This window comes from Gorilla gorilla, chromosome 7, assembly GCF_029281585.2.
Source record: "Gorilla gorilla gorilla isolate KB3781 chromosome 7, NHGRI_mGorGor1-v2.1_pri, whole genome shotgun sequence".
Classification (NCBI taxonomy): domain Eukaryota; kingdom Metazoa; phylum Chordata; class Mammalia; order Primates; family Hominidae; genus Gorilla; species Gorilla gorilla.
In genome coordinates this window covers 130,974,873-130,990,617 of record NC_073231.2, presented here as the reverse complement: position 1 = coordinate 130,990,617, position 15,745 = coordinate 130,974,873, and the positions used below count along the sequence as shown (strand labels likewise).

The window sequence follows — 15,745 nt, the reverse complement described above, 5'->3', positions numbered from 1 at the left end:
ACTCTAACCCAAGATAAATAAACATGATTTTCACTAAAGAGTGCTGTATTATTAGACTTTTTTTTTAAAAAAGGAAGTCCAGAAAAAAATAAATTTTTTTTTTTTTTTTAAAGCTTCTTAAAGCTTTAGTGGTTTAAATATCACACTGGCCACAACACAAAAGAAGGAAAGTGCCACCATTACCAGAAACTTGATGCTGTGAGAGAGAAACAATGGAAAGAAATCCTCTCCATTCTCCCAAGGACAGTTCACTGGGCACTGGCTCCACTGCACAATGAAAGAACTTTTCCTTACCAGCACAGTTGCAAACTCACACAGGGGCTTGAAAAAATAAAATCCATTCACATACTCTCCATTTATATCCTTCTCGCTCTCTCGCTTGTCAGCAATGTATAGAGATTACACACTTGAACCAGAGCTGACAACCTGCATGTGATACATCAGAGGCATAAATCCAACACATTTTTCTCTCCCAATTACTTTTTCAAATAAGTGTTACTAATAAAGTAAATAAAAAATACTTAAAGATGTAAGCAAGATAGTTTAATAAACAGCATGATTGTGTACTCGTACACAGAGAGAAATACATTTTTAGGGCTGAATTTCCTCAGTCTTCATTTAAATAAAATGTCTAAGAAAACACTGAAAGTTATTCCTGAATTAAAAACTGTGAATGTTTACTTGTTGTCTGGTTCTTATCTCTAGAATGACCCCCTCATCACTATTAATGATCACATATTAAAGGGTGCGGTATCTTTTTCATTGTTATAGACATAGGGTGGGTGACTATCAGGGAAGTTCAAATGCAGCTGGCCAAATGTCACGTTGTTCACTGGCCTCTGCATTGGCCCAGTTCCCCTGATTCTGAACAATCCTTTCTGGTCACAACACTGCCTATGAGCACTAAGTTCCATACCCCAAGCCACCCCCAACCCCTTCCAAGGAAAGAGGCCCTTCCTTCAACCTATCTTGGAACATCATCTCTAGCCTTTCCCGATGGTTTCCTGCTGCCCACTCTACTCTCCAAACTTTAACTTAAAATTCCCTTTCAGACAGTATTTGAATTTGGTCCAGGGAAATGAGTTCTTTACAGAACGTTCTAGGCAACCTTATAAATTAGTGTGACAGAACTGTTTTAGGTGCTTTCATGCTATCACTTTCATCCTTAGTGAAACTCTATGACCTAAATTATCATCCCTACTTTCAGAAGAAACTGAGGCTCAGAGTTAGAGTGCGTGAAAGCCAGAATTTAAGCAAAGACTCTTTTCCCTTACTCTGAATTTCCTATGCATGTTTTTATTGTCTCTGTCAAACTATTTCACCATTAAAATTTTTTTGTAGCTATTTGTGTACATATGTCAAGAGGCTTTTGTTTCTTTATTGGACTAAACATACTATTGGCACCAACTGAACAATTTTTTTTTTTTTTGAGACAGAGTCTCACTCTGTCACCCAGACTGGAGTGCAGTGGTGCCATCATGGCTCACTGCGACCTCTGCCTCCTGGGTTCAAGCGATTCTCCTGCCTCAGCCTCCCAAGTATCTGGGACTACGGGCATATGCCACCACACCTAGCCGATTTTTGTATTTTTAGTAGAGACGGGGTTTTACCATGTTGGCCAGGCTGGTCTCGAACTCCTGACCTCAAGTGATCCACCAACTGAACAATTTGAGACTAATAAGCAACTCCAGCAGTCCACCCTTATCCACAGGAGATACATTCCAAAACCCCCAGTAGATGCCTAAAACCCCAGATAGTACCAAACCCTGTATAGTCATGCACTGCTTAACGATGGGGATACTTTCTGAGAAATGAGGCAGTGCTGTGGAACATCACGGAGTGTACTTACACAAACCTAGATGGAATAGCCTACTACACTCCTGGGCTCTATAGTAAGCTTATTACTCCTAGGCTACAAACCTGTACAGCATGTTACTCTACTGAATACTGTAGGCAACTGTAACATGACAACTATTTATGTATCTAAACATATGTAAACACAGAAAAGGTACAGTAAAAGTATGATATTATAATCTTATGGCACCACCATCATATGTATGGCCCCTCGTTAACTGAAATATTGTTATGTGGTTCATGACTGTATGACTATGTTTTATCCTATACATACATACCTACAATAACGTTTAATTTATAAATTACACACAGCAAGAGATTAACAATAACTAATAGAAAAATAGAATAATGATAACAGTATACTGTAATAAGTTATGTGAATATAATCTTTCTTGCTCTCAAAATGTCTTATTGTACTGTACTCATCCTTCCTCTTGTGATGAAGACAGGACAGAGCAGCAAGGCACAAGGTTTCATCACACAACTCAGAATGAGGTGCTATTTAATTTATTTATTTGAACTGTTTATTTCTGTAATTTCCCGTTTAATAATTTTGGACCAGAGATGGCCACAGATAACTGAAACAGTGGAAAGTGAAACTGTAGACAACGAGTGACTACTGTGCTTTCAACTCCACGCTGAAAAATGCATTCATTTTACACTGAATTTTAACATTTACTGATCCATTCCCCAGTCCCAGTTCAGTCTATTTCCCCTTCTCTCTTCTGCAGTTAGCCCATTCAGCACCACTGCCAATTAGTGGGGAAAGGCCTAAACCTCAAGCTTTTTAATACTTATTAATTACATGAAAATTGTGAGGTTGGAAGGAAGCTAAATTGACATCTAAAATAAAGGTTTAATGCTGTATGTGGGCTATCTACAATGTCAGAAATAATCAGGAGTTTGCTGTGTTAAGGAACATTCATATCATTTGGGTAATTCAAAGAATTAGCTGCTAGGATGGCCTGGTGCCACTGAGGCCAAGGTGTTTAATAATCACACTGGGCGCCTCAGTACCTACCTGGAGTGCTGTGGTGAGCCTGGCCCTTCAAAGGTCCATATGCGTTTCCTGCCCATTCTGCTGCTCCTGTGTGTTTCCTGACTCTTCTGTAAGCCCCTCTCTTCTTTTCCTCTCAAACATTTCCTTCTCTCCTTTTTCTCATATCATCACTGCACAGAGGGGTCTTCTTTGCTTCAAACACAGACTAAGCATTCACTGCATGTTTTTAAAAACTGTCCCTTCCTCACTGTTGGAGTAATGCAATGGAGAAAGGGCCTGGCCCTTTCCTGACCTTCAACATGGAAACATCTTTAAGGCTCATTTCGGAAGGGAGTTTGACATACTTCCCAGTTTTCTGAATGCCACAAAAAACTCTGCCACAAAGTGCTGGACCTATCTCACAGCCTCCTTCGTAAAATTAGGGGGTTGAAACTACAGCAGCACTTCCCAAAGTGGGTTCTGAAGAATATCAGTCCCTCCTCCAGAGAGATGTTCTAGTTAACTAAGTTTACAACATTTCTGAATATCCTCTTCCTTTGGAGAATCACATTGCATAAAAGCACATTAAAGGCTTTGGAGTCTTTAAGGAAATTCTTTTAATCAAGCATTCCCCAAACTTATTTGACCACAAAATCCTATTCTCCTATTATACTTATTCACATCCTGATTAATTAGTATTATGGGGCAAACTCTTGAAAATGCTGCACTAGAGGCACATTAAGGCCCAGTAACAGTTTTATAAGTCTGATTAAAACCCAACATTTAATAACTCCAAAACACTATGATGGATTTCTATGAAGTAACCGTGAAAATCAGTCTCAATATAACATATTTTCACCTATTAGCAGCTATGTTACTTCGAAACCTAAAAAATTTTATATCTAGATTATTTCTTACAGAGGTAATTCAATTAGTGGGATACTATATTCAGAACTAATTGTCTCTGTCTCTGTTTATTAGGCAAAATGTTACCGAACACAAACTTAATTTGGGAATAACTGTACAGGGAGTTCTAAACCACTGAAATAGAAGTTAATTACCAGTAATCACAGAAATAGACACATTCCAAGTGTCTGAAGAGTGAATACCTAAAGTCAACTTTCTTTCTCTGGTTAATTTCCACACCTGAGCAATGTTCCTACAGATGAAAAGCTCACATATAACTCATTTGAAAACTTTTGATAAGAAACATGTTAAGAGTTGTCTATCACTGTAGAATGCCATATGCAGCGAGTAGAGAAGAGGTGAGTCTCCTAGTACTTTCCCCTCTGGCTCGAAGAGCTTTTCACTAATTTCACTCTCCTGTCACCTCCTGCCTTTTTGCTATTCTGCTGACAAGAGTAATTTGTCTCATGCTCAGGAATCTCCTGTCCTCAAATTTTATAGCCACCGAACGAATTTCCCCCTCCTTCTTCTTTTGTCAACGATTCACAATGCCTAATAGAGTGGGGTATATTCTTATATTCAGTCAGTAAGTGGTCATATATAATAGGTTACATCCTGTGGCCTAGAACTGCTCTCAGGTACCATAGAATAAATTATTAGCTTTCTAAGGGAGAAATTCTTCCCAAATTTGGTTTAACTAAAATGGTAACTTCCAACCTGCAAGATACCCTATAGGATTTCATGTTAAAGTAGTGGATATTAAGGTAACTGCACAGTAAGAAAAAGGCACAACTTACCAGGTGATGAAGGGTGAACAGCAAGGAGGCACAGGGAAGTGCTATGTCAAAAACAGTCAAAACTAGTTGCATAATGACAGAGCTGAGATAAACTATACCTTTGACCCACATTGTTCCTTTATTATATCTAAGATCGCTTTGGTTTCAATAGCATACATCAAGTACATTTCTTCTAACTCTCAACACATTAGTTTTAAAAGGCATATAAAATGTTCAGGTTAGCATATCAAGTGAAAAACCACACTACATAGGGCATATCCATGAACGAATTTATAAAAAACAATACAAATGGACCAACCTAGCACCTACTTGCTCCAGTTAAGAAGAAAAATATTCTCCCTCACCAGGCTTCTAGTAGGAATTGTTATAAGATACTGACTTAAAAAAACAAAAAAACAAATATGTAGCTGTAATCCAATATAAATGCTTTAAAATCTTATACAATTTATAAGATGCAAGAGCATAAAAGAGGGTATTAGAGGAAAGTGAAGACATACTTGGATTTTCCAATAAATTAACATCCAGAAGCAGCACATACCAAAAGAACAATATACAGGTAAATTCTGAAAATTCTTTATCTTTTTGAAAATTCTTTTAAGAGGTAAAATGTCTTAAAACTACACAACTAAGGATCATAATAAAAACAATAAAAGCTGAAGTATAATGTGACTCTCAAGCTTTAGTTACTTTTGCTAAACTCTGAGACTATACTGGTCACCAAAAACATTTTATTTTTTTAAAGAGATGGAGTCTTACTATGTTGTCCAGGCTGATCTTGAACTCCTGGGCTCAAGTGATCCTCCCACTTCAGCCTCCCAAGTAGCTGGAACTACAGGGGTGTGCCGCCACACCTAGCTGAGAGGATATATATTTTATCATCAATTGCTAAATATATATGACAGTAATCTCTGAACTTGTTGGGTCATTCTCATTTAGCTACATTCCCATCATTTTCCCTGTGAGAATTAAGGTTAGAAAAACATTGCAAGGACTACCCCCATGATAGTGGTTGGATTTGTCACCTCTTATTTGAAAAAGCACATACCTAAAAATGGATGTGAGGACTCCCTGAACTAAACTGGTGTTCACTCTCCAAACCTACCCTGAGCAATTTGAAGCCCACAGTTTGGAACTACAGGTTTAGTTTAAAACAATCATAAACATATAATCAGAAACACACAGTACTACCACTGGGTTTATTTAATAGTCAATAAAAAGTCTCATTTTAAGAGAGATAACCCCCGTTTAAGAAGTAGGATATTGATAATAAAATAATTCTTAAATCAACTACTGCCATGACTTGCATTACTAAGCATAGTTCCTGGCACATAGTAGGCACTCAAAAATCTATTACTAAATGAATCACTGACCAATCTTAGATAGGTTACTCAACTATTCCATAAACATTAACTTTCTATATATAAAGGTAGGCCTTCTCTGGCCTAATTTTCACAATAAGTCTTTGGATTGATTAAGGCACTCTGAAGCTGACATCAAGACAATCAGAAATAAGATGCTTCCATTTCATGCAAAAGTTACACAGAATATATCATATTTCCCATGTTGAGACTCATTTGACTTGAATCTTAAATATCATTTCCTCCAGAAGGAGTCTCCAAATTCTTCCCTGCCCTGAAGACATTATTGCCCCTGGGTTATTAACTCTCCCTGAATGCTTTATTTTTAATTTGTAGCACACACCACAGCAGTAACTAAATAACATTTGTAAAATATTTGTCTTCTGTTCTGGACTTCGCATATCTTGAGGTGAAGGTCACATGGACTTTGCTGATTGACTTCCTATTTCTTGCAACTAGAAGTGCCTGGCACATGGCTGTTCAGTAAATATTTATTCAAAGATTTATTTGAGTATTTATTCAAATGTTCATAAATTTATTCATTTATTTATGAAAACTGAAAAACAAAAAGCCAGCCAATAGTGTCTCTTCAATGTACTTAATAAAAGCGTAGAAAGCAAGGGAGGAAACATCAGGTCATCAGAAGTCTAGTGTTCAGAACATCATTCTGTTCTCAATATGAAACTGAGAAAACAGTTTTTCCGTGGCAGTAATAGTGATTAAAAAAAAGTATGTATCTGTGTACTGTCTTATAGCTCTAAAAACACTTTTATGGCATGTTGGTCTTATGACTGAAAATAGCAAAAAAGTTCATATAGAACTCTCTGAGGATCTAAATGCAGTTTTTAAAGAGTTGTGACAGGTATAAAACCCATTTAACCTGAAAGTTTTTATAAATGACTTAGAGAATTTTTTTAGTGTTCACTGCATAATATTCTCTCAACAAATTAGCTGCAATGAGTCCTTTTTTTTTTTTTTTTTTTTTTTAACTTTCAGAGAACTAAAATAGATGCCAATTCCAAACAAAATCTTTGGGCACTGTGGAGTATAGTAGCCCTGTTTTCTTGAGAGACAATGGAAGACAACCTGAGAACTTCTGCTAATTGCCAAAGGGACTTCCCAGGGATTGTTGGTAAGTTGACCCATACCTCTGAGGTTCCAAAGAAAACTTCCAAAACTTTTCAAAAGGAGCATAATCTTTAGAATTCTGAGAAGATGAGAGTGGAAGAGAGATGTCTATTTAAATAATAAATTCAAATGCTCTTTAATGATTAAAAAAGTTTTTAAATCAACTATCTATGACTAAGTGAAAATTCATAAACAGAAAGACCACAGGGCAGATTCAAATCTAGGCAAATATTATAGTAACAGAAGTATCGCAATTTGCAAAAGTCTATGACAGAGCAGTGTGTTAAATGGGACTTGTATGGGTTCCCATTAATTGCCTTTTAAAAAAAAATCTTATTTTAAACAACTCATTCATTTTAGAGGCCATGAACACCTTGTGCAATAATTTAAGTAGCCTATACTTAATCCTATATGACTCTTGAATTCCAGAATAGGACAGGTCAAAGCCAAAAAAATACCCTGAAATAAAGTGAGCAAAACAAAATATTTGCTTTTTAGAAGATTTTGTTCCATCTCTCTAAGGAGTTCTGTTTGGAAATCTGAGTTTGCAATAATATATTATCTTACAGCCCCATCAAATTTGATGAATGCCAAAGCATTTTGATATACATTATCTAATCTGATTCACATAATCGTTCTGTGAAATACACAGGGCAGGAATTTCACAGACAAAGAACATGAGGTTTCAAGAGGTTAGGTTTCTTGACCAGGGATCATAACTTAGAAAGTAGAAGAACCAGGGCTGGAAAAGCTTCAGATCCCTAGACCATTGCTGTTTCTAAACAAGTATATTATCCTGGCCCCTCCCAAGCTGCTGTTCATTCTTATCGCTCACCAAAACAAGCAATAAGATAGCAGTATCCTTAGCTTCAAGTACATAAAGTGATGTAAAACATTTCCCTCAAAATGGTCATATCCCCATATAATATCAAGTCTTAGAAACCTTATGAAATTGTGATTTATTATTCTTGGTCTGGTATCCAGCTTACATAGAAAGCATACCTTTGTATCATAAAAGAAAAATAACTATGTTTTTTCTTCCTATAGAAGAACAGAGACCTTCCTGATAAGCATCAGAATCACTAAATCCAAGTTGTTCCAGTCTATTCTAGTGTGAGGTTAGGGCTGAAAAGTGAGATAAAATCTATCTTCCCTGTTCGAGGATAATGAGATGAAAACTCAAGATGAAAGAAATGTTATTAACTACTGAATGTGAGAAAGAGTGAGAAGTTTTAAACTTTTTTTTAAATGAGTGACTCAATGTCCTGAAGGGGGAAAAGTTCAATTCTTTTTTTTTTTTTTTTTTTTTTTAATAGAGTCTCGCTCTGTCGCCCAGGCTGGAGTGCACTGGCGTGATCTCAGCTCACTGCAACCTCCACCTCTTGGGTCCAAGCGGTTCTCCTGCCTCAGCCTCCTGAGTATCTGGGATTACAGGTGCATGCCACTACACCTGGCTAATTTTTGTATTTTAGTAGAGATGGGGTTTCACTATGTTGGCCAGGCTGGTCTCAAACTCCTAACCTCAGGTGATCCGCCTGCCTCGGCCTCCCAAAGTGCTGAGATTACAGGCGTGAGCTACCGCGCCCAGCCAAGAGTTCAATTCTTGATGTAAAAATACCTTAAGTATCTGCAAATCCTAGAGTTTAATAGGGGAAAAAAATCAACATAACGTTCTTTGACTCCAAAATCTTGTTTTCTTATCTGTAATATACACTGTGCTACTGCATTTGCACAGTATGAAAGTTAAAGATAGAAAGGCTTATCAAGTAAGTGCCACATAATGTAAGGGTCAAAGCAAGATTGATCCATATAACAAGCCTAACTCTAATCTTTGGCAGTAAACACTTGACTTTCTTCTATCAAGTCAGCCTTGTTCTTTTAAGTCAGTGGTTTTCACCCTTGAATGCACATTAGAATGAGTTTCTAAAAAATACTAGTGTCCCAATCCTGCTCCAGACTAATGAAATCAGAATCTCTGAGAGTTCAGAAACTGGCTGGTTCTAGGGTTCGGCTGAAATTGAAAGCCTCTAGTCTAAGTGCCATCCAGTTTCAAATATGATGTCAACATAACGGCACTGTCATATTTTCCTATGGAAGAAATATTCATAAGACCAGGACTAACAGTCACAATAGCCAGAAACGTCAAAATTTTACAAGCTGAATGAATTTATTATTTGGATATAGGTGATATTCTTAAAGTTAGTCAATACTATAGTTAAATACTAACCATTAAAAAAAGCTTAGTATAACTATATAATGCTCATTTCATTGGCTTAGGTATTAAACGTGATTTAAAAATGTATCTTCTATTGAGTAATCACTGATCTTGTAAAATATTTGATTTTTGGAATTTTCCCATAGCTGTAAGTAAGAAAAGGCAAATAATGAAACCAGAAATACAAGACACCCTATTACACAGGTATACAAAATCAGTTCAACAGGGAGTTTCCACTGCTCAGAGGACAAAAGACTTCTCAGAAACATGACTGCAATCGTATTGCTCATTTCTTACTCAACACAGTACTACTGAAAAGGATGTTGCTATGTTCCCACCTTAACTGCCTTATGTGTTGTTCCTGTGACAGCTGGAGTCAACAAAGATAAGTTTGGCTTCTGGAAAAACCAAAATACTGATCTTCTTTATTTTTAAACTTGCTCTAAAACTCTTCCATATTATCTGATTCTAAGAATTTGGCAATAGATGCATATTAAAGTTAGAGAATGAGTAACTAAACCTGGTCTCAATTGTATGTTTAAGCAAATAGAACAATAAAAACAAGTTGCATGCAATTTTTAGGATTTTATAAAAATCTCCTCACATTCAAAGGAGGCTTACACTAAAATTTTGAGACAAAAAATTGCAAGCAATCTAAAATAGATTTAATATGCTAATCAACCTAAGTGGCCTAGCCAGGAAAATACTTAGGATTCCAATTTTATGAGACTTCCAAATTTAGAGGAATTTAATAGCTGCTACACTAAGGATAAGGAAACATTAAAAATTAGAGAAGAATTTTGATTTTGTCTTTCTACTTCTCGGTCAGTGAGTTGTAACCAAATATATAACCAGGGAGTGGTATAAACTTACATGATTTATTGTAGATTGAACAGCCTTTACATAATGGTTTAGTTGCCGATCCAATGTAGCAAATTCAACCATTGCCTTGTCCATACTATATTCACTACTCACTTCAGCTGAAAGAAAAAAAAATTGCAATTATTATTTTCCACTTAAAATGCCATATCTGGAAAAAGTTGCATCAATATAATCCACATCAGTCAATGATCTAAATAATTTTGTAGAGGTATTACATCTTTTAAAAAAACCTCCTCAAAAAAATAAAAAATAAAAAAATAAAAAAAACCTCCTCACCATATGATGCTTCATTCAAAATTCTAAGAATACACTCAGTAGAAGACAGCTCAAAGGCAGTGGTAGGTTGGAAAGAAGAAAAGACTTGTATTAAGGAGTTCCAGGCCGTGCCCTTACTTACATGATCTTAAATCAATCACTACACCTCTCCCAGCCTCAGTTCCCTCATCCATTAAGCAGCTCTGTCTTATATCTGTTGCATAAACTGTGAAGGATTGTTAAAGGTCAAATAGGGAAGATTCTCACTTTTAATAACACAGAGCTAGATTATTTGGACCAATCTTCCTAATGAAAACAATCAAAGATAGCAGCCGGGCGTGGTGACTCACGTCTGTAATCCTAGTACTTTGGGAGGCCGAGGCAGGCAGATCACTTGAGGTCAGGAGTTCAAGACCAGCCTGGCCAACATGGGTGAAACCTAGTCTCTATTAAAATACAGAAATTAGCTGGAAATTGCTTGAACCCAGGACATGGAGGTTGCAGTGAGCTGAGATCATGCTATTGCACTCCAGCCTGGGCAACAGAGTGAGACTCCATCTCAAAAAAAAAAAAAAAGAAAAAAGAAAAAAAGAAAAAAGAAAACAACCAAAGATATCAGATACAGTAGAAAAAAAATAAATCTTAAAAACAAGAGTCACAAGGTAATAAGAAATAACCAGGGCAAAATCTAGAATAAAACAAAAACGAGAAGTGGGACAACAGAATGCCAAAGTCACATACTATCCCACAGTAAGCTGAGATCCCAACTCTTTGTATAAAGATGAACCAAAAGTAATCTCTCCCTGCTCCCTGGGACCGAACGGAGGTTAGCCTTGGCCATGAAGCAGAACAGGGAAAAGGGAAGAGAAAACAAACTTGTTCCAGAAAAACTGGCCATAAGGCAGTCCTCCTGGATTTGCAGCAGCCTGGGTTCCCCTAACCTGAGTGATCCAGAGACCCTAGTCTCTGATCTTGGTGGGAGGTGGTCTCAGGCAGATAGTACTCACATGTGTCTGGCAGAAGCAAATATAACTACCCTCTGGAGAAGGCACTCTTAATCTAGGTGTCAAATAATCCCTACAAATACTTTTTAAGAATGAGCAGATCACAGGAGAAAAGGCTGAAACAAAAATAAATATAAAAACAAACAAAAAAACCTTACATACCTATAATACACAAGAAAACAAGCCACTAAGAATAACAGTCAGCAGAAACAGAGCCACAAATATTTCAGTTATTGTAACTATTTATATTAGTCAGAATAAGAAACAACTATGTTTACTATGTTTAAAAAATTAAAATATCCTCAGGGAACAGGAGTCTATAAAAAGGGACTAGCAAATTAGAAAAGCAAGGTAATGTTGTTACAAGTGCTTTTAAACTGTTTCTTCAAGCTCTAAACATAATTTAATATATTAGGAAAAGATAGTTAACACAGGAACATAAAAATTTCAACTAAAAACTTTGAATTTAAGATAACTAAATGAAAAGAAAATAAAGCTTTCTTTCATCACATTTGGGAATGAACCTACTCAAAGACTCTCCATTCATATACCTTAGTGCAGACAAATGTCAGTTTTTCTTTTCTACTCTGAAGAATAATACCACAGATGATTCCAAAGTAATGAAATAATGTAAAGTCCATTCACATTTGGCTTTTAAAACATATGCTTTAATTTTATAATAGTTACTTATAAGTATATTTCATAGACTATCTCCTGGGTTAACATGCTTCTGGTAGAAGACCCTTCAGCTTTTACTATCCAGGCAGCACAGAATATACAAATATCTCAATGTAAGTTTGGGGGTCGGGGGAGGGTGTAATGTTTACATAAGAAAAATTTGTATTTACATTCCCCAAATTAAATATATGTTTAACAAAATGGTGCGTGAGAAAAGGCTCAGGTCATACTCCAGGTAAAATTGTTAGACTATTAGAGTCACAGTTTGTTGTTCTGAAAATTTCTGAAAGTCAACAAAATGGACATACGGCTTGGTACCAACATATATATGTTGCTATATATACAGCAACCGTTTGTTAAAAATCATATTGTTTCATGATAAAGAAGTGAAGTTTAAACAACTTACATCCTAATGTAATGGATGTTTTGTAATTTATTTAGGCATTTTACTGTACTTAGTTACATTTCAGTAAATTGATTAGGGGTTTTAGTTAACCTGTAATTTATTTTTTTCCATTTAAAATAATGAAAAATAGACTACTGGTTTCACACCAGCCTTATCTAGTTAAAGGAAAGTATTGTTTTGCTTTGTTTTCCTTAATGGATCAGTATATTTTACGAGTATTAGATTCTGATACTGGAACTGGTCAAAAAAGTGGGTAAAGCTGGTAACCTGAACAAAGACTAACAGTATAAACTGCTTTTCCAAAATTCTGATGATTAGAGGTACCCCAAAACTAAATAGGCACTCACTAAAGTATCTGTTGGGAGCAAAAGTCTGAAGCATAAGAAATGAAAGTCTGTAAGGGGCTTAAATCAGTGGAAATAGATATAATGTTAGCAATCTCCCTCTGGGATTAAATGAGTTAATTTTTGAAAGCATTCAGAATGTGCCTAAGATATTCAAAATACTACAGAAGAGCTGCAAAACGAAATAAATGGGATGATAAGTTCTCATTAACAGGGTCCCATATATGCTACTAAGACCTGAGCCAGATAGTAAGCTGGTTCAAGGCCAAAGAGACCTTCCTGCAAAGGAGGAAATGGGCAAGGCTTGGGTCAGTTTTGATGGGATGAAGCTTAAGGAAAGAATCTCTGGAGCCTAACTGGCTTACAGGCAGCCTCAGTTCAGGCTCCAGGGCCCAAGAATGTTGGGACAAGCTGCTGAAGAACACTAAGAAAGACTGGTGCAGCCCAAGCAACAAAGGGAATAGGGAACACCAGAAGAGATCAGGAAGGTAATTCTAAAAAGAACTGAGGATCACAGCACACCTGGAAGCAGTGCCGTCAGATAACTGTAGTCAGGGGGTCTTGGTCAGCTGTAGCAGGGGGCTGAGACCAGAGACCTACGATGAGAACTAGAAGAGACTCCCACAAGAGCATCTTAAAGACAGGCCATGAGAACGTCCATGTCAAGTAGCAACCTGCCACAGCAATTTTAAGAGGATTTTTGTAATTCTTTTTTGCTCTTCTTGTTAACCTTTATTTCCCGACTGCAGTAAAAACCTCTTGACTTTGGAGGGGGAAAAAGGGATAAACACAGAAACACAGAGTTAGTTACTGACTAAAAAGTTGCTGGGGGTTGGGGTGGTTGTGGAGGGACTGATCAGGCAGAGGCTCCCTGCTACTTGATTCCACAGTATATCTTCCCACCATCAAAATTCTCCCACTCTTTCACTGAAAGCCCTTTTTGAGAATATATACCAAATTAAATCCTACACATCCACCAAGGGCTGAGCTCAGGCCCTACCTGCTTTTAAATTATACCGCCTAGAAGGATTTCCTTCTTCACCTAATTTGCCTTAACACATACACTCTTGATATCTTGGGACCACCACCAATCTTTTCTTTCTTATCTGCATTTGTTTCCTTTCACCAAAGAGATTTTAATCCATTTGAGGACAAGAATGATGCCTTAGTGTTCTTAGGATCCAACAAAGAATTATAGCAACTCTTCCTTCAATATTCTTCTAAGGCCATTATATTTCATAAATCTGAAAATTAAACTTTCACTAAAATATAAATTGTCCTATCAAAGAGATTCAACTGAATTAGAATGTAAAAGAGGACATATGATATAACTTCACTTGCCTATTTTATATTTTCAGTGTGACTTTTCTATAGGAAAAGAGATGGCACCAGCACTGGAGTGGTGGGTAGAAATCACACAACAATGTTCAAATTCACAGAATGATGACTCCAGAGAGAAAAGCATTGCTGTACAACACTTCTGCAAGTCTCGCATTAGGGAAGTTCAGTGCAGATGATAAAACATGGAAAGTAATGACAATGATTATATATGTATATATAATAGCTGTAGCTAACAATCAGGGAACACTATTATGTGCCAGCACATCAAACTTACATCAAATCTCAGGGCAACATAAGAGTTAGGTAGTTTGTTTTTTTTGTTTTTTTTGTTTTTTTTATACTTTAAGTTTTAGGGTTCATGTGCACAACATGCAGGTCTGTTACATATGTATACATGTGCCATGTTGGTGTGCTGCACCCATTAACTCGTCATTTAACATTAGGTATATCTCCTAAGGCTATCCCTCCCCACTCTCCCCACCTCACAACAGGCCCCGGTGTGTGATGTTCCCCTTCCTGTGACCATGTGTTCTCATTGTTCAATTCCCACCTATGAGTGAGGACACGCGGTGTTTGGTTTTCTGTCCTTGCAATAGTTTGCTGAGAATGATGGTTTCCAGCTTCATCCATGTCTCTACAAAGGACATGAACTCATCATTTTTTATGGCTGCATAGTATTCCATGGTGTATATGTGCCACATTTTCTTAATCCAGTCTATCATTGTTGGACATTTGGGTTGGTTCCAAGTCTTTGCTATTGTGAATAGTGCCACAATAAACATATGTGTGCATGTTATACCCAAAGGATTATAAATCATGCTGCTATAAAAAGTTAGGTAGTTCTATTTCCATTTTACATATGAGAAAACTGAAGTAACTTGCTCAAGGCCACAAAGGTAGTTAGCAGCAGCGCCAGGCCTCCCACTCTGGCTTTCTAACTGCCAAGTCTGTACACTTGCCCACCTGTGCAAAAAGGTATTTAAACACAAGGAGGACAAGCACCTCCAACTCCTCCATGAATATCCAGGGAACAAACCTTCAGGTAGGAGAAAGTCAAAGACCCAGAGCCTCAGCTCAGCTCTGTTGGCAATCTGTTAGCATAAAACAACACTTCCAAGGAGGACACTAGACAATGCTACTCAGAGGCTATCAGACATGGTTCTGGAAAGCTCTTTCCAAATTCCTTAAGAAATCTGATAACAAAAAGAAAATTATTTTTCCCCTTTTTGAAGATTAATAAGTTTTAATATTGGTGAAAAGTGACCTTGCACATCAGCAAAGCTAATCTGAAGTGCTGTAAGAGCAACCAAGTCACTCAGAGAATGCTAGGAGAATAACTAAGTCAACTCCAGCTGCTAAGAGGTCAAGCTTGTACTAGGCCAAGAGCACCGGCAGCAACAGAGATGAAAGCAGCTCCAGACTGACTACCAGGCAGCAAATGAAGAGCAGCAGGAGAAAAATGTTCAAGGTGAAGGGAGAGTACTGGAAGGCTTCATGTTGCAGAATTACTTCTGAATAGAGCTGAAAGTCAAAAGTCACTTTTATTAGCCACACATTTGACTCCCCCAACCCCCAGCCCTGCCAAGCGAAGTCTGGGA

The 15,745-nt window shown here is 37.0% G+C and overlaps 1 protein-coding gene across 9 annotated transcripts in view; it reads right to left on the bottom strand.

The window, feature by feature from the left end:
* Positions 1–15,745, bottom strand: part of NSMCE2 (NSE2 (MMS21) homolog, SMC5-SMC6 complex SUMO ligase) — a 274,568-nt gene that overhangs the window by 205,027 nt on the left and 53,796 nt on the right. For all 9 annotated transcript variants that reach the window (XM_055348734.2, XM_004047519.5, XM_004047520.5 and 6 more), the window contains one exon: positions 10,111–10,217. In XM_055348734.2, the coding sequence (XP_055204709.2) occupies positions 10,111–10,217 (107 nt within the window). The remainder of the gene's footprint in view (positions 1–10,110; positions 10,218–15,745) is intronic.